The following is a 21,669-nucleotide window of genomic DNA, read 5'->3' on the forward strand; positions in this document are numbered from 1 at the left end:
AGCAGCCCCCAGCCCTGCAGCCCCCAGCCCTGCAGCAGCCCCTGCAGCATCCCCCAGCCCTGCAGCAGCCCCCAGCCCTGCAGCAGCCCCTGCAGCATCCCCCAGCCCTGCAGCAGCCCTGCAGCATCCCCCAGCCCCGCAGCAGCCCCTGCAGCATCCCCCAGCCCTGCAGCAGCCCCTGCAGCATCCCCCAGCCCTGCAGCAGCCCCTGCAGCATCCCCCAGCCCTGCAGCAGCCCTGCAGCAGCCCTGCAGCCCCGGGAGGTGCAGTACTCACATCGTAGCCCCGCAGCACGGCCAGGTGGAAGGCCAGCAGCTGCAGGGGGATGACGCTCAGGATGCCCTGCAGGCAATCCACCGAGTGCGGCACCTTGATTGTCCTCTTGTTGTTCTTGATGGTCTCGATGTCCTCCTTGTCACAAATCACCACGGGCCGGCCCTGCAACACAGGGCAGGGGCTGAAGGGAAGCACATCTGGAGGGTTCTTCCCTGAAGGGAAGCACATCTGGAGGGTTCTTCCCTGAAGGGAAGCACATCTGGAGGGTTCCTCCCTGAAGGGAAGCAGCATCTGGAGGGTTCTTCCCTGAAGGGAAGCACATCTGGAGGGTTTTTCCCTGCCAGTGGCAAAATCTACTGCTTGATTTAGAACCAAACAGCTTCAGGTGCCCTGGGGGGTATTTAAGGGTTAAACAGACCATGCCAGGCTTCTGCAATTGCTGCAAAGACTGCTGTGAGATGCCCAGAGCACCCAGGGGAGCAGAATGGGGGCTGTGAATGCCTTTCCTGCCAGAAGCAGCCCCTCTGGAGCTCTGCAGACACCCAGGGGAGCAGAATGGGGGCTGTGAATGCCTTTCCTGCCAGAAGCAGCCCCTCTGGAGCTCTGCAGAGCCTCACCTGCCGTGCAATGACCTGCTGCAGGGCGTTCTGGCACTTGGCATAGGTGTGGTCTCTCATGATGATCATGATCACAGGCATCAGCTTGTCCACCAGGGCCAGGGGGCCGTGCTTCAGCTCCCCAGCCAGGATCCCCTCCGAGTGCATGTAGGTGATTTCTTTGATTTTCTGCAGGGGGGGAAAGAATTCATGACACTTTGAGCCGCCCTGTCGTGGTTTTTAACCAGCTCTGGGGATTCTTTAATCTCAGGCCCTTACCAAGGCTCCCTCCAGACACGTGGCATAGTGGTAGCCCCGGCCCATGATGAGCACAGACTTCTGGTGGTACAGCTCCGTGGCCAGCTTCTGGATCTCATCATCCATGCTCAGCACCTCTTTGATCAGGTCTGGAGGGGAGGGAAAGCCCAGCCTGAGTGTGCTCACACCCCCCTCACCCCGACAGCCAGCAGGGACCACAAAACCCCGGGCTCAGAGCTTGACTGGCCCACATTGGTGGCCCGGGGACACCTGAGGGAACATGGCTGTGAGGAATTGTGACAGCTCTGCCACCCTCCCTGCAGGTCCAGCCCTAAGCTCAGTCCCTCCCTGCAGGGCCCAGCCCTAAACTCAGTCCCTCCCTGCAGGTCCAGCCCTAAGCTCAGTCCCTCCCTGCAGGTCCAGCCCTAAACTCAGTCCCTCCCTGCAGGTCCAGCCCTAAACTCAGCAGGTCCAGCCCTAAGCTCAGTCCCTCCCTGCAGGCCCAGCCCTAAGCTCAGTCCCTCCCTGCAGGCCCAGCCCTAAGCTCAGTCCCTCCCTGCAGGCCCAGCCCTAAGCTCAGTCCCTCCCTGCAGGTCCAGCCCTAAGCTCAGTCCCTCCCTGCAGGTCCAGCCCTAAGCTCAGTCCCTCCCTGCAGGCCCAGCCCAGCTGGGCTCCCCCTGCCCCAGGCCCTACCTGGCAGCCCCTTCAGCCCCCTCATGATCTCCTTGCGCCGCTCCTGCATGGAGATCCTGTCGTCACACATCATCAGGGCAAACATCACCAGGGACACGAACTGGCTGGTGTAGGCCTGCAGGGGACACAGAACACCACTGCTGCACCAAACACGGGAAATCTCAGCCCAGCTTTTGCTCTCCAAGTGGCAGCTTTGGTTCCCAGCCAGCAGCAGCAATGGACCTGGGCTCATCGGGCAGGGCTCACCAGTGACCTCCTCACACCCCAGGGGATTCAGACACAACAACCAAGATTTTATATCCCATATCCCCTGATTTTATATTCCACATCCCCTGATTTTATATTCCACATCCCCTGATTTTATATTCTATATCCCCTGATTTTATATTCCACATCCCCTGATTTTATATTCCACATCCCCTGATTTTATATTCGACATCCCCTGATTTTATATTCTATATCCCCTGATTTTATATCCCATATTCCCTGATTTTGTATTCTCCATCCCCTGCTGACTGCCAGCCCTGCTTTGTGACCGTGCCCCTGTCCTGCTTCACTGCCAGTGGCTCCTGAGAGCAGCAGGCACTGCCTGGAGGTGTTTGGGGCAAGCCCATCACCAGCACCACTCCCAGCCAGCTGGGATTTCCTTGGGCCACACTCAGGGGAACACAAAGGCAGCCGTGATGTCCCAGCTCCCTTCTTTAGTAACAGCCTAAACCTGAGCCTGAACTCCTGCCCTGCCTCTGGGGGCAATCCCTGCCCAGGGAGGTGACAGGAGGGGCCACAGCAGGGCAGGAATGGTCACAGGGACACCTGAGGGACACCTGAGGGACACCTGAGGGACCCTGAAGCTGCAGTCTGGCCTCTGGTGACACCCCACATGGTCAGAGAAAAAATGAAAAATTCCATTTCTCTCCAAGCTGGAAGTGCTGGCCATGTGAAAACAACAGGACAAACAGCTCCTTCAAGAGTTTCTTGTAAGAGACTCATGAATTTTCCATTATCAAATTCCCCCATGAACTGTTAAACTCAAATGTGGTTTTTGGCTGAATTTATGTAACAGATTGACATCATCTCGTCTCTAAATTTAACTGAACCAAAGCAGATTTCAGCACTTCACCCAAATGAAAGGCAGCAAAGTAAGTTCTCCTATACTGCATCTCCCCCAGCCAGAACAATCCTGTTACCTGGACACAAACTGTGGGATTCTGTACAAAAACATTTCCCCCATTTGTTAAAGGGATAGTTTTAATATCCCATTTTCTTTGGTAAAGCACAGCCAGTGAGGGAGTTACATGCAAACAAAGTTTCCTTTATCTTATCTAAAAAAATAAATTAAAAAATAAAAATAAAATAAATTAAAATAAATATAAAATAAAATAAAAAAAAAAATAAAAATAAAACCAAAATCAATTTAAAATTAAAACATCAATTAAAAAATAAAATCAAATAAAAAATGAATAAAATGAAATTTTAAAAATAAAGATTAAAATAAAAGAAATTAAAATAATATAAAATAAAAGTAAGAAAATAAAATAAAGCAACAATTAAAAATAAGAATTAAAATGAATAAAATAAAATAAATTTTAAATAAAAATAAAATAAAAATAAAAATCAAATAAAAATCACATTTTAAAAATTAAAAAAATAAGTTTAAAAAAATGTAAAAGGTAAAATAAAATAAAAATCAAATTTTAAAAATTAAAAATAAAATAAAACAAAATAAAAATAAAACTAAAATAAAAATCAAATTTTAAAAATAAATATTTTTTAAAAATAAATAAAAATCAAAGATTAAAAATAAATAAATAAAAAAATAAATTAAAATAAATTAAAATAAAATAAAATTAAATTAAATTAAATTAAATTAAATAAATCCAGTCCAAATGCAGCCCGAGCCCTGGGGGCTCGCCCACCTTGGTGCTGGCCACGCCGATCTCGGGGCCCGCGTTGATGTGCACCCCGCAGTCGGTCTCGCGCGAGATGGAGCTGCCCACGGTGTTGGTGATGCCCACGGTCAGGGCTCCCCTCTCCTTGCAGTACCTCAGGCACATCAGCGTGTCTGCAGTCTCCCCTGGGACATGGGGACACAGGGGGACACAGGGGGGACACAGGGGGGACACAGGGGGGACACAGGGGTGGGTGCTCAGTGCTGCTGCTGCTGCTGCTGCTGCTGGGAAATGCCCCAGACGCAGCCCCAGGGAGGTGCAGCAGCCCCTGCACGCCCAGTGTGAGCCCTGGACAGGGCAGTGCCACCCAGAACCCACCTGCAGCTGTTGGTTAACACAAGGCAGCTCTGGGGCTGTCCCCCTTTCACAAAAATCAACTTTATTCATTTTCCTGCTCAATAAAAACTCATCTGGGCCAGGCTCCTGTAGCGCCCAAGGTGGATCCATGGAGGAGATCCTTTCAATAATTCCCTACTTTATTCTGTAACTCAGCTCTAGGGCGCCTTGCCAAGGCACCAACACCAGCCCTCCCAGTCCCCCAGAGAGGCACCCAAGGGTGGCCTCTGCCTCCCCCTCAGCTCTGGGCAGGGAGGGGAGCCCAGCAGTACCTGACTGGCTGAGGAAGAAGCAGACATCATCCCTGAACACGGGCGTGTTCCTGTCCAGGAAGTCACTGGCCAGCTCCACCATGACAGGTAACTCAGTCAGCTCCTCCAGCACCTGGCGGGTCTGGCAGGGCAGGGGCAGGAAGGCAGGGATTACATCATGTTTATAAAGGCACAAAAAAAGCTTTCTAGCTGCCACACACACTGGAAAATATTACTGTTAAACTCCATGTGACAATTAGCGCTGGATTACACTTCAATTGCTCATATTGCCCACACTCCAGTCACCACCAACCCCTGTGAGAAGCAACCTTGCCTTGGCACCACCACCAACTTGATTTTTAATAAAAATTCACCTGGGCAGGGAGGTATGGGGGGAAAACACATTGGTCTGTGGGGCCTACTCCTCCCTCAAATGGAGATTTCTCTAAGTAAGTCTCACTGGTTACATAACCCCCCACATAAATTATGTAATGCTGGGTGTCCTGAGTGTGTCCCAGCCTGAAGAACCCAAATCCCCAAGCCTACATCCAGGCCCTGCTGGACCCCACCTGGCCCCTGGCAGCCCCTGCATTTTGTTCCTGCAGCGTCCCTCCCCTGCCAGCTGCCCTTTTTTAAAGAGCAGCTTTTGTTTCCCAAAGCCTTCCACAGCCATGGAAGTCACAGGCACCACTTCCCCAAGCTCAGCTTCACCAGCTTTTATTTCCTGCTGCTGCTGTGAACTGAGCCTGGTGTTTGCAGCCTTCACAAGGGCCCTCCTTCACTCACCTGTGTGCACTTGCTTACTCCTAACCTGACTGAGGTTAAGAACCAATCCCTACCCTGAAATCAATCCTTAATCTGCTCCAGGGAGGGCTCAGAGCCTCCTGCAGGGGGACGTGGGACAAGGGATGGAGTGGCAGGACAGAGGGGAATGGCTTTAAACCAAAAAAGGGCAGATGAGATGAGATTATTAGGGCAAAACTCTTCCCTGGCAGGGTGGGGAGAAGGGTGCCCAGAGCAGCTGTGGCTGCCCTGGATGCCAAGGCCAGGCTGGACACTGGAGCAGCCTGGGACAGTGGGAGGTGTCCCTGGGGTGTCCCTGGGGTGTCCCTGGGGTCCCTGCAGCCCAGCCCAGCCCCTGCCTGTGGCCCTGGGCCCAGCACTCACTGCCACTCCTGCGTGGTAGCTGGTGCCACAGGCGATGAGGATCAGACGCCGACACCTCTGGATCTCCTTGATGTGATCCTTGAGCCCCCCCAGGTTCACTGTGGGCAAGAGCAGAGAGCCCAGTCAGGGTGAGCAGGGAGGAGAGGCTCCCAGAATCACTGCTGCTAACAGAATGTCACCATCTCCATCACCAGATGTGCAAAAAGCCATCGAAATGGGACCTTGCCAGCAGCAGGTGGAATTCTGGAGGCACTGGACACAGATTTCATTTCACATGGAATTCTGGAGGCACTGGACACAGATTTCATTTCACATGGAATTCTGGAGGCACTGGACACAGATTTCATTGCACATGGAATTCTGGAGGCACTGGACACAGATTTCATCCCAGCCCAGCAAGGTTTCCACCCCTCCCTGCCCTGCAGCCACCATGGACACCCAGTGAGGGAGGCTCCAGCTCAATTACCTGTGTAGTCATCAAAGTTGACCCTTCCTCTCATGGTATTAACAACAGATTCTGGCTGCTCAAATATTTCCTTCTGCATGAACGAGCTGAAGTTACCTATGAAGGAAGATGGAAAACAAATTAGAACACTTTACCACCTGGTAACTTTAATTTTAAATTACCTCCTGCTAATTGCCATTTTTCCTGTGTATGTAGAGAAAAGCTTGGACCAGCCAAAGATTATTAAACTGATCCTTCTTTTTCTGCCAAAACACCAGCTCATGGTGAGAGCTTGATTCAAGCTCCTGGAAGGTGTCAGCGAAGGGCAGATCCAGAGTGGCAACTTTGTGAGGGATCAGTCTTGGAAAAACCAGATGGCTCCAAGCAGGGGGCAAAACCCTGAGCCCCACAGCTCTCCTCATAAGGTGTCAATGACTAGAGGGGCAGTCCCATGACATGTGAGGACCTTTTCCCCATGAGGATGACCCAGCACCAAACCAGGCTGTGGCACCTCCAGAGCAGAGCAGAGCAGAGACTGTCCCCACTCGGGGCAGGGATGGCAGCAGGTGACTGCAGCCCCAAACTGGGGATTTTGTCTCCAAAAAGGACTGCAGTCCCAAGATGAAGATTTTTAGAGGGGAAATCCCATGACCTGTGAGGACTTTTTCCCCATGAGGATGCTCCAGCACCAGAGCAGGCCGCGGCACCTCTGGAGACGCTCCGGGCTCCTGTCCCCACTCGGGGCAGGGGTGGCACAGGGTGACAGCAGCCCCAGCAGGCAGGCAGGAGCTCTCACCCTTCATGATCTGCTGCAGCTCCATCTGCAGGGTCTGCACGGCCCGGCCCGGGTGGTCCCCGGCCGTGCGCTTGACGCGGTGGATGGACAGACGCCCGTCCACCACGGCCGCCACGTCGTCGTCCTCCAGGAAGATCACACGGTTGGTGTGCTCGATGACAGCGCTGTGGGGACATCACACTGAGCTCAGGACACCCCTCTGGCTGCCCTGGACTGCCCAAACCCCTGCCAGGGGCTCAGAGAGCCTGGCTCAGAGCCCAAGGCCCCTGTGACTTTGATTTTAACCCATGGAAATAATTACCAACCTTATAATGAAGAATTACAAGCCACAACAGTTTAAGTAGAATGATGGTGAATTTATCATGGGGTGAAAAACAGATTTTTGGGGTTTTTAGAATGGGGGTTCAGGGGGCAAGATGGAGGAATCTGGGCCTGTCCAGCCTTTCCCCTTCTTGTTCTTGGCCTCCATCTTCTGCTGTGATGGTGGCACTTTGGGATTGGTTTAGAGTAGAAGCTCACTGTCTAACATAGGTGATGGGTATTGGGAAGTAATTGGAAATATTGTACAGGGAGTTTTTAGTATAAAAAGATAACACTGTGCATTTCTGTCGTGGCAATGGTGCCCTGAACAGGAATAATTAGCACTGACTCCATGATTGCAGAGGGCTGATCCACTGCTTTATTAAAATAATTATACTATACTATTCAGATATATAACATATTATACTACATTATATAGTATATAATAGATACTCTATTATACTATCTATTCAGATATATAATATATTATACTATATTATAATAATATATTGATGATGGTGCAGAGATCCCTGGAGAATCAACACAATTCTCTCATAATTAGCACCTCGTCTGCTAATTTAGGTCAGGACTCCCTCAGGTTTCCCATCACTGGGAAATCTTACTCACAAATGAGCCTGAAGAATGGTACCACTCTATTCCAAGGCCAGTGCTCATTATTTTAACAGCAACTCTGTTTTGGTTAGCATTTGTAAAGTAATTTGCAAAGTAATTCACAAAGAAAGCCCAGCCTCCCCATGCCTTGTTCCTTTAAACAGGACATTCCTCCCCACACCAGAGGTGCTGGAAAGCCCTACCTGGCATCAGAAGCAAAGTAATATTCCACAGCTTTCTCCTCCACGGGGAAGAGGCAGGTGGTGCTGTCCACTCGGGACAGGTTGCAGCTCCCCTTCTTGTCCTTCCCTAGGAGACAGGAGGCTCAGGGGCTGCCCAGGTGACAGCCCCGGGCACAGGTGACACCAGCAGAGCCCCCAAAGCACGGCACCAACATGAAGCACTATTTTCATGCCTGCACAGCAAAAGGAGCAGCAGCACTTGTGCCCGTCCTCGGTTGGCTTGCAAGAGTTTGACTGATTTTTATCAAGCCTGCAAGAGTGTTACTAGTGTATCTGAAATTTAGAGGAAAGTATCAGGAGAAAATCCAAATGAATGTTCTGTGTGGCTCCACTGGCAGAGAATTCAAGGTGCTTTATGAGCAGCCACATTTCCCCATTACACCTGCCCTGTTTTCATTTTAAGTTTCTCCCATGCTCCTCTCTGGAATGGAGCAGCACTGCCCCTTCTCTGTCTGTTACCCTCAGCTCTGGGGGAATCCTTTGTGTGCCCACCCTGAGCACCACAGGTGGAACCCAAACCTGTTTCTGTCTGGCTGAGCTCACTGGCAGACACAGCTCAGGACATCCAGGATTAAGAGATCGGCCTTGTTCCTGCACCAGCAAACAAAACCACCTCACCCTGCTCAGGAAGAAATCACCCCTGGGCTCACCAGGGGGACACAGGACTGAGAGCCAGCTTGGGAAAAACCTGTCCTCAAAGTTCAGCCTTCCACCAGGGATCCTTTCTGGAGTACTCTGGAAATTCCCAACACTGTCTCCTCCTCCTCCTCCAAACTGCTGCTCAGTGCTGAAGCTCATCAGGGATGCAGATGAGGCACCCAACACCTACTGCTCAGCACCAGCCTCCAGCAGAACTATTTGCCAGTCATTGTGCAGGGTATGGGGAGGGAGGGGGTGGATTAATCAGCTTATCTCCCAAAATGGGACTATTGCTGAGGAACAGCAACACTGGAGTTCCTCCATTCTATATTTATTGCACAGTCCTGGTGCTGTTTCACCTGCTAGACACTGATCTGATTCAGGGATGCAAGCAGAGCTCGCGGTGCTCTGGCTTCCACTTCTGCAGGTGGAAACGTGAAGGGGAAATATTGCTTTCATGTTGATACTCAGTGAGAAGAGCCACTCAGGCAGCGAGTCAGAGCCTTCCAGTCCACTTATCAAGCCAGTAAATGAGGAGAACAGTGCCCTTGCTGTTGAGCTGAGGCAGGACAGGCTGATTTGGTGCTGAGAAGGGACAGAGCAGAGCTGCCAGTGGCCACTCCCCACCAGAAACACCCAGACCTGATCAGAACATGCAAATTTGGGTTCTCAAAACAGAGCATTTCCCTGCATTGCCTTCATTATGTGGCATTGCTTTCCTGCAGGACAGCTTCTGCAGGGGCAGGCACATCCTCTCAGATGTGAGCTGGGCTGGCCTTTCCAGCCCTTCAGGACAGAGCCAGATGGTTCCCCTGATAAATGCACAGGGGAAGCAAGGCCCAGCTCAGGCCAAGCTTAGTGCAGCCTCCAGGGGCTGCAGCTCAGACTCTCACCCTGCTCAGGGGGGGACGGGGCTCTTACAACCCAAACCCCAGCAGGAATTTTGGGCAGTGCTTGCAGCAGGATTGGCAGCAGCCTCCTGCTTTAGTGGGGTTTATTTTTAAGGTAATTCACTGTTTCCTTCTGCAGCCAGAGCTGCAGGAACACTCAGTACAAGCTGCACTGTCATCAGTTTTTGCACATATGCTGAGCATTATGTCCCAATATTTGAAGTGGGATAGGTGGATTTTCCTGTGTGCTGCTCGTGGTGCTTCTGATCAGGAAGGAATTTTGATTTTCCCACATGTTTCACTGCACTACATGGAAAGCAACAGCCACATATTAAAAAGACAATGCATATTTATGATTCCTCTCCTAAGGAGCTGGAGGATTTGTCTGAAATTTCAAGTGTTAGCTTTTTTTCTCTGGTGGGCACCTTCCTCCATTTTTATGGATATTCCATCAAAAGAATGATCCATAGATTGTACGGCTGGAAGTGCAATTGGGAAAAAAAAAAAAACAAACAAAAACAAACAAACCAAATTTGAGCTATTGAATAAAAAACCACAGTGTTACACAAATACATTAATGCTACTGCTAATCAGCCAGAAGGCAGAGCTGCTGGCACTGGCTCTTGCAGCAGGGGATGAGCAGCAGGACAGGAGCAGGGACCCCTGCACTGCTCACAACACAAATCCAGACCCCTCTGCCCACAGGGAATTACAGAGTCACTCTCAGGAATTTTCAGTAAGGTCCCCAGGGCTGGGGCTGTCCCCACTCACCTGTCCTGTACAGGATGGGGATGTGGGTTAGGATTAGGCTTGGGGTTTAGGGTCAGGTTTGGGTCTGTCACACTCATCTGTCCTGTACAGGATGGGGATGTGGTCTGTGGACTGGGGTTAGGGTTTAGGGTTTAGGGTCAGGTTTAGGGCTCAGCTGTCCCCACTCACCTGTCCTGTAGAGGATGGGGATGTGGTCTGTGGATCAGGGTTAGGGTTTAGGGTTTAGGGTCAGGTTTAGGGCTCAGCTGTCCCCACTCACCTGTCCTGTAGAGGATGGGGATGTGGTCTGTGGACAGTTTGTGCTCGCTGCGCACGCCGATGAGCAGGGGGCTGCCTCTCCTGCAGGGACACAGGGACAGCTCAGCCCTGGGGACACCCCCACGGCCCCCCAGGCCCTTGTGAGCCCCTCAGCTGCACTGGGGCACAGCCAGAACCCCCAGAGCAGCTGCTGCAAACACAGAAGGAATCCCAGGACGAAGAACACAAGGACGGGAGGAAGCTGCATCAGGGCTGGAGAAACTCGCCCAGAGTCACTGCAGCCCTGAACAGGGACTGCCCCTCACTGCACACACCCACACACAGGTTTTGGCTGGTGCTGGTGTTGAAAAGTGGGACAGAAAACCTGGACACGAGGCTGGCCCACACTGCAGGCCAAGTGCTGCCACAGGGGCAAGCACAAAGGAAAAGGTAAAACCTTCTCCCTTCAGATCATCCCCAGAGGACACCAAAACAAAGCTGCTCTAGACCAGGTGTGCTACAGCTGGTCAGTAAGGCACTTCCAAAACACTTCTGGGAGCTTTCTGTCGTGACAGATGGAAAACAAGAGAAAGGAAATGAAAAACAACAACCACCCTGTCCCAGCATGTACAGTGTGATGAGAATGATCTCCCCTCTGCCTTCTAACTTGGGGGTACAAACACAAGCACCAGGCAGGGTGCAGAAATGTCCCTTCCCATGGGACACTCACCTGGTACCAACTGCCTGCCCAGGGTAATGAACACTCTTGAACACAAGGGCAAAAGCACCTTCCTGCAACAAGAAAAACAAACTTCAGCTGAGGCCCAGGCACTGAGTCAGTGTTCCCAGCACAGAAACTGCTCCTGTGTTTCTGTGGACACAGAAGAGACACCCAAGAGGTTTCACGGATGTTTCCAGAACTGCCTGCAGCTCCAGCCCCCCCACCCTGGCAGGATTTCCCTCCCCTGAGCCTGGCAGTGCATCCTCAGCCACTGCAGGAGCCTCCTGAACCCGCAGAGAGACACCCAGACTCCCCTGGCTAGCCCAGGGCTCCTGCTTTAGCTCAGGGTGCACTCAGGGGACCTGCAGAGGCAAAGATCTGCAGGAAGGACTGGGAGCAGCACAGACTCTGCCAGGATTTCTGGAGATTTGGGAAGGACTGGGAGCAGCAAAGACTGTCCCAGGATTTCTGGAGCTCTGGGAAGGACTGGGAGCAGCACAGACTCTCCCAGGTTGGGGTTTTGGGAAGGACTGGGAGCAGCACAGACTCTCCCAGGATTTCTGGAGCTCTGGGAAGGACTGGGAGCAGCACAGAGTCTCCCTCCCCACTCCCACCACCCCACCAGGGGCTGGCAGCCTCCAGAGCTGCCATGCCCAGGAGCTGAGCCCTTTCCCAGCTGAACACCGACAAGCAGCCCAGAGAAGCAAAGCCAGCCCTGCTCCGGGCAGGCAGAGGCAGCAGTGCCCAGCCCCACAGCAGCAGTGCTGGGTGCAGGGGTGTTCCTGGGTGGTGCCCATGCCCATGCCCCCCATGCCCCATGGTTACCAGCTGCTGGATGACCCTCTCCACCAGCGTGGAGAAGCTGATGTCGTCGCTGTCGCGGTTGTCGTACATGTACTTGACCAGCTTGACGATGCTCTCCGTGTCCGTCTCCGACTCGAACTCGTAGCCCTTGCTCTCCTGCAGGGACAGCTCCTGTGGCTCCCCAGCCTCCCTTCCTTCCCTTTCTTTGCTCTCACTACTCCCTAGCCTTCACCTTTTGCTTACTTTTTTCTCATGGTTTTCCATTTCTCTGCTCCTGCCTTCCTCCCTCAACTTTCCTTTTCCTTCCCTCCCCTTTCCTTTCCTTTCCTTTCCTTTCCTTTCCTTTCCTTTCCTTTCCTTTCCTTTCCTTTCCTTTCCTTTCCTTTCCTTTCCTTTCCTTTCCTTTCCTTTCCTTTCCTTTCCTTTCCTTTCCTTTCCTTTCCTTTCCTTTCCTTCCCTCTCCTTTCCTTTCCTTCCCTCTCCTTTCCTTTCCCCCTTCCACACTGCAGCTGTTCTTACCCTTTTTTTCCCTCTTTTTTCCCCCATTCTTCACTCTGCTTTTCCTCTTCCTTTTACTTCCCTGCCTTTTTTTCCCCTTCTTTTTCTCTTCTCACACTTCCCTTCCATCCCTCCTGCCTTTTAAATTGCAAGAATATGAGGAGAGGGCAGTGAGAGGGAGTGTGAGGGACACAGGGAGGGGGTTTGAGGGGGAAGGTCTCCTTGGGAGAAGGAGTGAGGATGAGGAGGGGGTTGTGGGGTGTGAGCAGGGTGTGAACGCCAGGATATTGAGTGAGGGAATGTGGGGAGTGGGGTAGGGAGGGAATGGGGGTGTAAATGTGAGAACTCCCAGAGTAGGAGAGTCTGTGAGTGCAAATATGGGTGGGAGTGCAAAAATGGGAGTGCAGGAATGGAGGTGAGAGGGGATGTGAGGGGGGAAATCACTGTGAGAGAGGAGAGAGGAGTGAGTGGAGATGTGAGTGAAGGAAGGGGTGAGTGGGGAATGGAAGTGGGGAAGGGAGAGTGAGAATACAACAGGAGTGAGCTGGGCAGGGTGTGAGAGCAAGGGGAAAGGAGGGAGGGAGGGAGGGAGGGATGGTCTCACCCCCAGGGCCACTCACCAGGAACTTCTGCAGGTCCTTGTAGTTGGTGATGATGCCGTTGTGGATGACAATGAACTCTGGGGACAGAGGAAAGGCCCTGCTCAGCCCCAGCCTGGCAGCAGTTTGCCTGGGACACCCAGGGCCAGCAGCCCCCCCAGGAGTCCAGGAGGAGCCCCAGAGGATCCCAGGGCTGCAGGAGGGCCAGCAGCACCCCCAGAGCCCCCAGAGGAGCAGCCCAGGCCCAGGAACAGGCAGTGACCCCAGGAGGAGCAGCAGAGGATCCCACCTCCCCCAGCAGCAGGCAGTGACCCCAGGAGGAGCTGCAGCCCCCCCAGAACCCCCAGCAGCCCCTCCAGCCCTCCAAGGAGCAGGCACAGCCCTCAGAACCCCCAGCCCAGCCCCAGGAGCAGGCAGTGACCCCAGGAGGAGCTGCAGAGGATCCCAGCCCCCCAGCTCCCCCAGGGCAGCCCCAGCTCCCCCAGCCCAGCCCCAGATCCCCCAGTCCAGCCCCCCAGAGCCCCCAGGCCAGCCCCAGCTCCCCAGGGCAGCCCCAGCTCCCCCAGGGCAGCTCCAGCAGCCCCCCAGGAGCAGGCCCAGCCCCAGGAGCCCCCCAGCTCCCCCAGCCCCAGCTCCCCAGCCCAGCCCCATCTCCCCATCCCAGCCCCAGCTCCCCAGCCCAGCCCCAGGAGCCCCCCAGCTCCCCCAGCCCCAGCTCCCCAGCCCAGCCCCAGGAGCCCCCCAGGAGCAGGCCCAGCCCCAGGAGCCCCCCAGCTCCCCCAGCCCCAGCTCCCCAGGGCAGCCCAGCCCCAGGAGCCCCCCAGCTCCCCATCCCAGCCCCAGCTCCCCCAGGGCAGCCCCAGCAGCCCCCCAGGAGCAGGCCCAGCCCCAGGAGCCCCCCAGCTCCCGCAGCCCCAGCTCCCCAGGGCAGCCCAGCCCCAGACCGTTGTTCCTGTCGGAGCGCTGCGGGTGGCTGTTCACCGGTTTGGGCTCCCCGTGCGTGGCCCAGCGCGTGTGGGCGATGCCCAGGTGCACGTCAAACTCGATGTCCAGGTCCATGTCCTGCTGCTCTGCACGGCAAAGGTTCAGCCCTGAGGGGCTGCCCGTGCCCGGGGAGCCTCAGCGGGGCAGCGGTGCCGGCAGGGCCAGCAAAGCCCACAGGACACGGATCGGGGCTGGAAAAGACCTTTGGGATCACCAGACACCACCAAAACCTCAGGGGGATTGAGGGACACACACAGAAAACAGCCCTGCACCCCTCACTGTGCCAAAACAAAAAGCAGCCTCTAAGGGAGAGCCCAAGCCTGGGTCCTTGCCATCCTGTTATGGTTATTCAGGCACCCCTAACCCCTGTCTCTGCAAAGCTACCATGAGCAGCAACATTTCTTTGGAAAAAGATTTCTTTGGGGAAAAAAAGACTTCTTGGGGAAAAAAAGACTTCTTGGGGAAAAAAATACTTCTTGGGGAAAAAAAGATTCTTTGGGAAAAAAAGATTTCTTGGGGAAAAAGAAGATTCTTTGGGAAAAAAAAAATCTCTGGGAAAAAAAAATTTCTTGGGGAAAAAGTCCTGCTGACACTCCACAAGTGTTTCCGCAATCTCTTCAAAACTGTGCATCCTGATGTTTCCTTTCGTTCTTTCTTCTCAAATCTCCCTTCAGGAATGCTCTGCCCATCCCCTGGTTCTGTAGCACACACCCCACCACATCTGAGCTTTTTGGCTGCTGGTTTACACTGAGATTACACTGACCCACCTCTCTCTGCACGCTCAGCACTCTGTGCCTCAGGTGAACACGAGAATGGGTTAAAAAGACTCCAATTTCACCAACACAGCAGCTTCTGAGTGTGAAGCTGAGAAGAAAAGATCTCCCCACCCTCAGCCAGCCTCTATTCCACCCCCAACACCTTCGTGCATCTTTGCACTGAGCTCAGATTTAATGAATTAAGGTTTAAATAAAGGGCAGAAGGAGATTCCTACAGGGAACAGGGGGAGGTTCCTCCCGATTTCTCCTTCTGCCCAAGCTCTAGGTCTTGATAATTATCTCCTGCTAATTCCTCTATCCCCAGTTCAAGGTTGTTTTTTTTTGGTTGCTTGTTTTGGAGTTTTTCCTGTCTGTTTCCCACGGTGTATTTCAGGTCTATTTTACTTCAGTAGCTGCAAATCATTTATCTTGGAAAAATCAGGATTTCTCTGTAACTCCACACCAACAACCAGAGGATCACCAAGCTCTTCACAGCTCATCCCTGAGCCTTTACACCTCTGGAAATTCGTGTTTGTGGCTAAATCAGGGGAGATTCAAAACAGAAACAAGGGAAAGGAGGAAAGGGAGGCACTTACTGTGAACCTCTTCATCCAGAGCCTTCACCTTCCCCGTCTGCTTGATAATGTGGATTTTGCAAGCATTGGCCTCCCAGTCTTTGTCATTTCCTCCGTCCAGTCCCACACCTGAACCCCCCCGTGGGACATGGGGAAAGAAGGTCAAGTGCAGAAGTTATTACAGGATTTTCTGTCAACAAATTCTGCCCTTTTTGATTCTCCCTGAGCCCTTTCTCCCAGAGCTGGCCTGCCACATAAAGGCAAGAAACCCTTTAGATTAGAACTAAGATTAGATTAGAACTCAGCTTTCCCTTTGTCATCTTGTCAGTATTTTTAAAACCTTTGGGGAAAGGAAAAAAAAAACCAAAAACAAACAGAGAAAAGAAAACCCCAAAAACAAACATCAAGAATGCTTATAGAAATCTGCATATTGAAGTTAATGCAAACCTCTGCCCACAGGCACATCCAGTTTGTGTTCCAGCTTTCCTCAGCAGCAGAAAGCACTCCCAGCACCCAGGGAAAGCCCCCCAGAGAGCCCAGCAGAGCTGAGGTACCTGCAGAGTCGTAGCCCCGGTACTCCAGGCGCTGCAGCCCCTTGATGAGGGTCTCCAGGATCTCCCTCCTGGTCCGGGGCACATGGTAGTTCAGGTAAGCAAAGATGCCTGGGGGGGACAGGAGAGTCAGTGCCACCAGGACCCAGCTCAGGTGGGCACCATTCCCACCCCTGGGACACCATTCCCACCCCATGGGCACCAGCCCCATCCCATGGGCACCATTCCCACCCCAGCAGCTCAGGTGGGCACCAGTCCCACCCCTGGGGCACCTCTGGAACTGGGAAAGGGGCACTGGGTCGTGCCAGGAGGGGAAGAGGAGGAGGGCTGCAGGGAAGGCGGAGGGGAAGCAGAGAACAGCAAAGTGGGACAGAGGGAATGGATTGGGAACAAGGGATGAGAGGTGTGAGGGGATGGATGGATTGGGATCACAGCATGGCAGGGTTATAGGGTGCCAGGGAACGCTCCAGGCCCATGGGATTCCAGATTCCAGGGATAAAGGGTGCCAGGGAATGCTCCATGCCCATGGGATTCCAGGGATAAAGGGTGCCAGGGAACGCTCCAGGCCCATGGGATTCCAGGGTTATAGGGTGCCAGGGAACGCTCCAGGCCCATGGGATTCCAGATTCCAGGGTTATAGGGTGCCAGGGAATGCTCCAGGCCCATGGGATTCCAGGGTTATAGGGCTATAGGGTGCCAGGGAATGCTCCAGGCCCATGGGATTCCAGGGATAAAGGGTGCCAGGGAACGCTCCAGGCCCATGGGATTCCAGGGTTATAGGGTGCCAGAGAATGCTCCAGGCCCATGGGATTCCAAGGATAAAGGGTGCCAGGGAATGCTCCAGGCCCATGGGATTCCAGATTCCAGGGTTATAGGGTGCCAGAGAATGCTCCAGGCCCATGGGATTCCAGGGTTATAGGGTGCCAGGGAATGCTCCAGGCCCATGGGATTCCAGATTCCAGGGTTATAGGGTGCCAGGGAATGCTCCAGGCCCATGGGATTCCAGATTCCAGGGATAAAGGGTGCCAGGGAATGCTCCCCAAGCACAGGATGGCTTCTGGCACTGTTCAGCTTGCTCTGAAGCCCATCTGCCTGCCCCCAGAAGGGCTGGCTGTGGACACCTCTGTTAAAGCTGAACCCGACCCAGACAGTGCCTTCAGACACTGCTCTCTCTGCAGATTTCAGCAAGCTCAGTCACACCTGCACTAAGAAAACCCCACCCAACAGCCCAAAGCCTGCTCCTTGTCCCAGATCCCAAATGCTGGCAGAGCACAACAAGAGGGGCACGAAGAGGCAGCGGCCTCCCCACAGGGAGGAGAGGGAAAGGCAGAAAGGCAGAGGGTTCAGCCCTGCCTGCAGTGCACACAAACACTGAACTCCCTCCAGGAAGGAGCCAGCCTGGCACTGCTAACAGCTATTAATTACAGCACAGTTATATTAAGATTATTCATGAGGCCTGGGGGGGAAAAAAAAAAAACCCTGAATCCAAGGCTAAGAATGACACAAAAACACCCCAAACCTCACCAAAAAACCAACCCAAGGAATTCAGTGCTTCTCAGAAAACAGACTATGAAAAGAAGGAAACCAGAATAAACACAAATGCAGCATTAATGCTGTGAAATATGGACATGCTCTTCCAAAAACCAGACCCTGGGAGGTTCAGCTTTGATTCAGTTCAGCTTTTAGATCCTGAGAGGAAAATAAGGAGAATGATAGTGGAGATGCCACTGGGAAGATCAAATTCTAAGTACTCATCTGTGAGCAACACATCTTACAAATGAGAAGGCAAGTAAGACAGGGATGCTTAAAATTCACCTTGGAGAAAACAGGAAAAAATGAAATAAAAATAGAATATGCATAAATGATGCATCATTAAAGTAAAAAGTGAGACCATAAGGCTCCTGTAAAAGAACACAAGTCTTCCTAAATGCATGACTTACTAATCTGCAGGCTAATATCCAATATTTGAAGGCTTATCACCCATTTGTGATACTTATCATCATGAACTATGTGCAAATAGACTTCATTTATTGGAAATATTTACAAATGTGTTTAATTTTGCCCTTTCCAAACGTCCTGTAATGATGCAATACTTCACAGCTGGGGAAAGTTGGAATCCCCACGTAGAAAACAGCATTTTCTCTGTTCTTAACTGCTGGATCATTCCCATCTGAGCAATCACACCTTGTAACCACTTCTAATTTTAAGGACAGTTCCCAAAGGCACCTCCCAGCCCAGAAAAGGCTTTTGTCACAGCCCAGAGCCACAGTGCCCTGCTCAAGCCTTGCTCTCCCTCCCCCTGAGCTGATACCCAAATCAACCAAGGCATGAAAACACAGACAGTGCACAGAGCCTTGCCAGGAGCCCTCCAGCAGGGACAATTTCACCCTCACAGTGACAGCTCCTTGACATCACTCAGTGGAAATGTGATTTGGGTGGAACTGCAAGGAGCTGGGCACCTCCAGCCTGGATGCCAGGGGCTGAGGATGCTGAGGATGCACAAACTTGGGGCAGAAGGTTCCCCAGAGCTGAGTTTCAGGTGCCCAGCACAGTTCTGGTTTCAGTTTTGTACATTTAGATGCTTGTCCAGGCACTGCCTTCCACACCTGCCCACAGAACCAGCCCCAAGAGGAGCCAGGACCTCCAGGGACACTGAACCACTCTGAGCTGGCATTGCTGGAGGTGGCACAAAAACCCAGCCCTGGGAACCTCCTCCTGCTGCAGCTCTGAAACGGTGAATTCCCAGCTGCAGGAGGAGAGGAGCAGCCAGGGGGGCAGGAATTTCCAGATGCAATAGGAGAAGGAGCAGCAAAGGGTGCAGGAATTCCCATACAAGAGGAGAGGGAGCAGCAAAGGCTGCAGGAATTCCCATACAAGAGGAGAGGGAGCAGCCAGGGATGCAGGAATTCCCACACAAGAGGAGAGGGAGCAGCCAGGGATGCAGGAATTCCCAAACAAGAGGAGAGAGAGCAGCCAGGGGTGCAGGAATTCCCATACAAGAGCAGAGGGAGCAGCCAGGGGTGCAGGAATTCCCATACAAGAGGAGAGGGAGCAGCAAAGGGTGCAGGAATTCCCATACAAGAGCAGAGGGAGCAGCCAGGGGTGCAGGAATTCCCATACAAGAGCAGAGGGAGCAGCCAGGGGTGCAGGAATTCCCATACAAGAGGACAGGGAGCAGCCAGGGGTGCAGGAATTCCCATACAAGAGGAGAGGGAGCAGCCAGGGGGGCAGGAATTCCCATACAAGAGGACAGGGAGCAGCAAAGGGTGCAGGAATTCCCATACAAGAGGACAGGGAGCAGCCAGGGGTGCAGGAATTCCCATACAAGAGGACAGGGAGCAGCAAAGGGTGCAGGAATTCCCATACAAGAGGACAGGGAGCAGCCAGGGGGGCAGGAATTCCCATACAAGAGGAGAGGGAGCAGCCAGGGGTGCAGGAATTCCCATACAAGAGCAGAGGGAGCAGCCAGGGGGGCAGGAATTTCCAGATGCAAGAGGACAGGGAGCAGCCAGGGGTGCAGGAATTCCCATACAAGAGCAGAGGGAGCAGCCAGGGGTGCAGGAATTCCCATACAAGAGGACAGGGAGCAGCCAGGGGGGCAGGAATCCCCAGCTGGCAGAAATCACAGCTCCCCTGTCTGGAACACTGACAAACTCAGTCTCAACCCCAGTGCAACTCAGAATCAGGGCAGAAGTGACACTCCACAGCACAATAAAACATTTCAGCTGCTCACCCCACACAGGACTTTGCACGTGTGGACTGGAAAGAGCAACCCAAAGCTTGTAGCTCATCAGGCAGCTCCTGAATCACACTGAGATCCACAGAAATGGGTTCTCTCCAGTGCAATCCCTTGAACAATATAATTTAGAATATAAAGCATTTCCTTTCTTGCAGGTTTGCCTTAAACACCTCACCTGGGGAAGCACCAGAACAGGCATTTGGCTGCTCCTGACACTCAGCTCTCTCACAGAGCTGATTTTTAACACTCAAGCACAAATCCTAGGCCTTCAGCTACATAAAGAATTCTCTCTAAAGAGGTGGTCATTTTAACAGAGTAACATTTCCAACATTTCCAGGGCATTATTGATCTCTATGGCTGACAGTCACAATACTTCTTCTGAGAACTTTATTTTCCTCACGAACATTTTTGGAGCTCAGGTTCCTTAATTTCACATTCCCAGGCAAATAAAATGCCTTTACCCTTTCCAGGTAAATGACTGAGATACCTGAAGGAATTGCTTCTTGCAATCCTTTCCCTACAAAAGCAGAAAAGCCCTCAGGCTGGGTTTACTCCCAAATTCCTTTTCCTATTACTGTTCACTCCTTTCCATAGACCTTGTTACCAGTACATCCACCGGGCAATTCCAAGGAATCCTTGATGCCAGAGCTGCTGCTCAGCCCTGCTGGAGGAGCTCCTGGAGTCCTACAAGGTCCCTTTTTCTGCCCAGTCTGAGGAGCACAGGGCCAGGCCACTGTTGTGTCTGGGAGCTGACACTCAATTCATCACCTCCGGGCTGGGAGAAAAAGCAAAACCAGAAAAACACCCACCCAGTGGGGATCCACACTTGTCCACTGGTGCCTGCTGCCCACGCTCCCTCTCCAGCTAAAAGGGGCCGGGTTTCTCCTGCCCAGAGTAAACAAGCAGAGCAGCAGCCCCAGGACTCACCCTGGGCCACAGCTCTGCAAGGCAGAACCAGGCACAGCCAGGGGCAACAGATGAGGAGGGGCCCAATGTCCCCACTGAGGTACATGCAAGCCCAGAAGTAGAAACCCAAGTCCTTCCTAAGCCCATCTTTATCTTCAGGAATCACTAGTAAAGCCAGACCTGAGCTCTGCCACCCCAGACCTGAACTCTTCTGTCCTAGACCTGAATTCCACAACCCCAGACCTGAATTCCACAAACCCAGACCTGAATTCTGCCATCCCAGACCTGAATTCTGCCATCCCAGACCTGAATTTTGCCATCCCAACCCCAGACCTGAACTCTTCTGTCCTAGACCTGAATTCCACAACCCCAGACCTGAATTCTACAACCCCAGACCTGAATTCTGCCATCCCAGACCTGAATTCCACAACCCCAGACCTGGATTCTAAAACCCCAGACCTGAATTCTACCACCCCAGACCTGAATTCTGCCATCCCAACCCCAGACCTGAATTCTGCCATCCCAGACCTGGATTCTGCCATCCAGACCTGAATTCTGCCATCCCAGACCTGAATTCTAAAACCCCAGACCTGAATTCTGCCATCCCAGACCTGAATTTTGCCATCCCAACCCCAGACCTGAACTCTTCTGTCCTAGACCTGAATTCCACAACCCCAGACCTGAATTCTGCCATCCCAGACCTGGATTCTACAACCCCAGACCTGGATTCTGCCATCCCAGACCTGAATTCTGCCATCCCACACCTGGATTCTGCCATCCCACACCTGGATTCTGCCATCCAGACCTGAATTCTGCCATCCCAGACCTGAATTCTAAAACCCCAGACCTGGATTCTGCCATCCCAGACCTGGATTCTTCTGTCCTACACCTGAATTCTGCCGTCCCAACCCCAGACCTGAACTCTGTGTCCCTTTTGCTCATTAAATTCAGCCATGGCAGATGACAGGTTTACTGATTTACAGAACAGCCCTGGAAAAACCAGTTTCCTGAAGTGTCTCGCAGATGCCACTGAACCCTCGGACCAAAGCACACCCAGCTCACACCTGGCCAGGTGCTCG

At 52.6% G+C, this 21,669-nt stretch overlaps 1 protein-coding gene across 3 annotated transcripts in view; it reads right to left on the reverse strand.

The window, feature by feature from the left end:
• Nucleotides 1-21,669, reverse strand: part of GFPT1 (glutamine--fructose-6-phosphate transaminase 1) — a 30,061-nt gene that overhangs the window by 6,533 nt on the left and 1,859 nt on the right. For all 3 annotated transcript variants that reach the window (XR_013185625.1, XM_077191762.1, XM_077191761.1), the window contains exons 2-18: nucleotides 15,949-16,056; nucleotides 15,416-15,523; nucleotides 14,025-14,150; nucleotides 13,102-13,160; nucleotides 12,005-12,139; nucleotides 11,189-11,250; nucleotides 10,481-10,560; nucleotides 7,883-7,988; nucleotides 6,768-6,931; nucleotides 5,993-6,088; nucleotides 5,527-5,624; nucleotides 4,381-4,501; nucleotides 3,740-3,897; nucleotides 1,824-1,938; nucleotides 1,152-1,279; nucleotides 894-1,061; nucleotides 277-438 (exon numbers count right to left, since the gene is read on the reverse strand). Coding sequence is in view for 2 of the 3 variants with exons in the window: in XM_077191762.1 (XP_077047877.1) it covers nucleotides 277-438; nucleotides 894-1,061; nucleotides 1,152-1,279; nucleotides 1,824-1,938; nucleotides 3,740-3,897; nucleotides 4,381-4,501; nucleotides 5,527-5,624; nucleotides 5,993-6,088; nucleotides 6,768-6,931; nucleotides 7,883-7,988; nucleotides 10,481-10,560; nucleotides 11,189-11,250; nucleotides 12,005-12,139; nucleotides 13,102-13,160; nucleotides 14,025-14,150; nucleotides 15,416-15,523; nucleotides 15,949-16,056 (1,994 nt within the window). In the remaining variant the exon portion in view is untranslated. The remainder of the gene's footprint in view (nucleotides 1-276; nucleotides 439-893; nucleotides 1,062-1,151; nucleotides 1,280-1,823; nucleotides 1,939-3,739; nucleotides 3,898-4,380; nucleotides 4,502-5,526; nucleotides 5,625-5,992; nucleotides 6,089-6,767; nucleotides 6,932-7,882; nucleotides 7,989-10,480; nucleotides 10,561-11,188; nucleotides 11,251-12,004; nucleotides 12,140-13,101; nucleotides 13,161-14,024; nucleotides 14,151-15,415; nucleotides 15,524-15,948; nucleotides 16,057-21,669) is intronic.

This window comes from Agelaius phoeniceus, chromosome 30, assembly GCF_051311805.1.
Source record: "Agelaius phoeniceus isolate bAgePho1 chromosome 30, bAgePho1.hap1, whole genome shotgun sequence".
Classification (NCBI taxonomy): Eukaryota; Metazoa; Chordata; class Aves; order Passeriformes; family Icteridae; genus Agelaius; species Agelaius phoeniceus.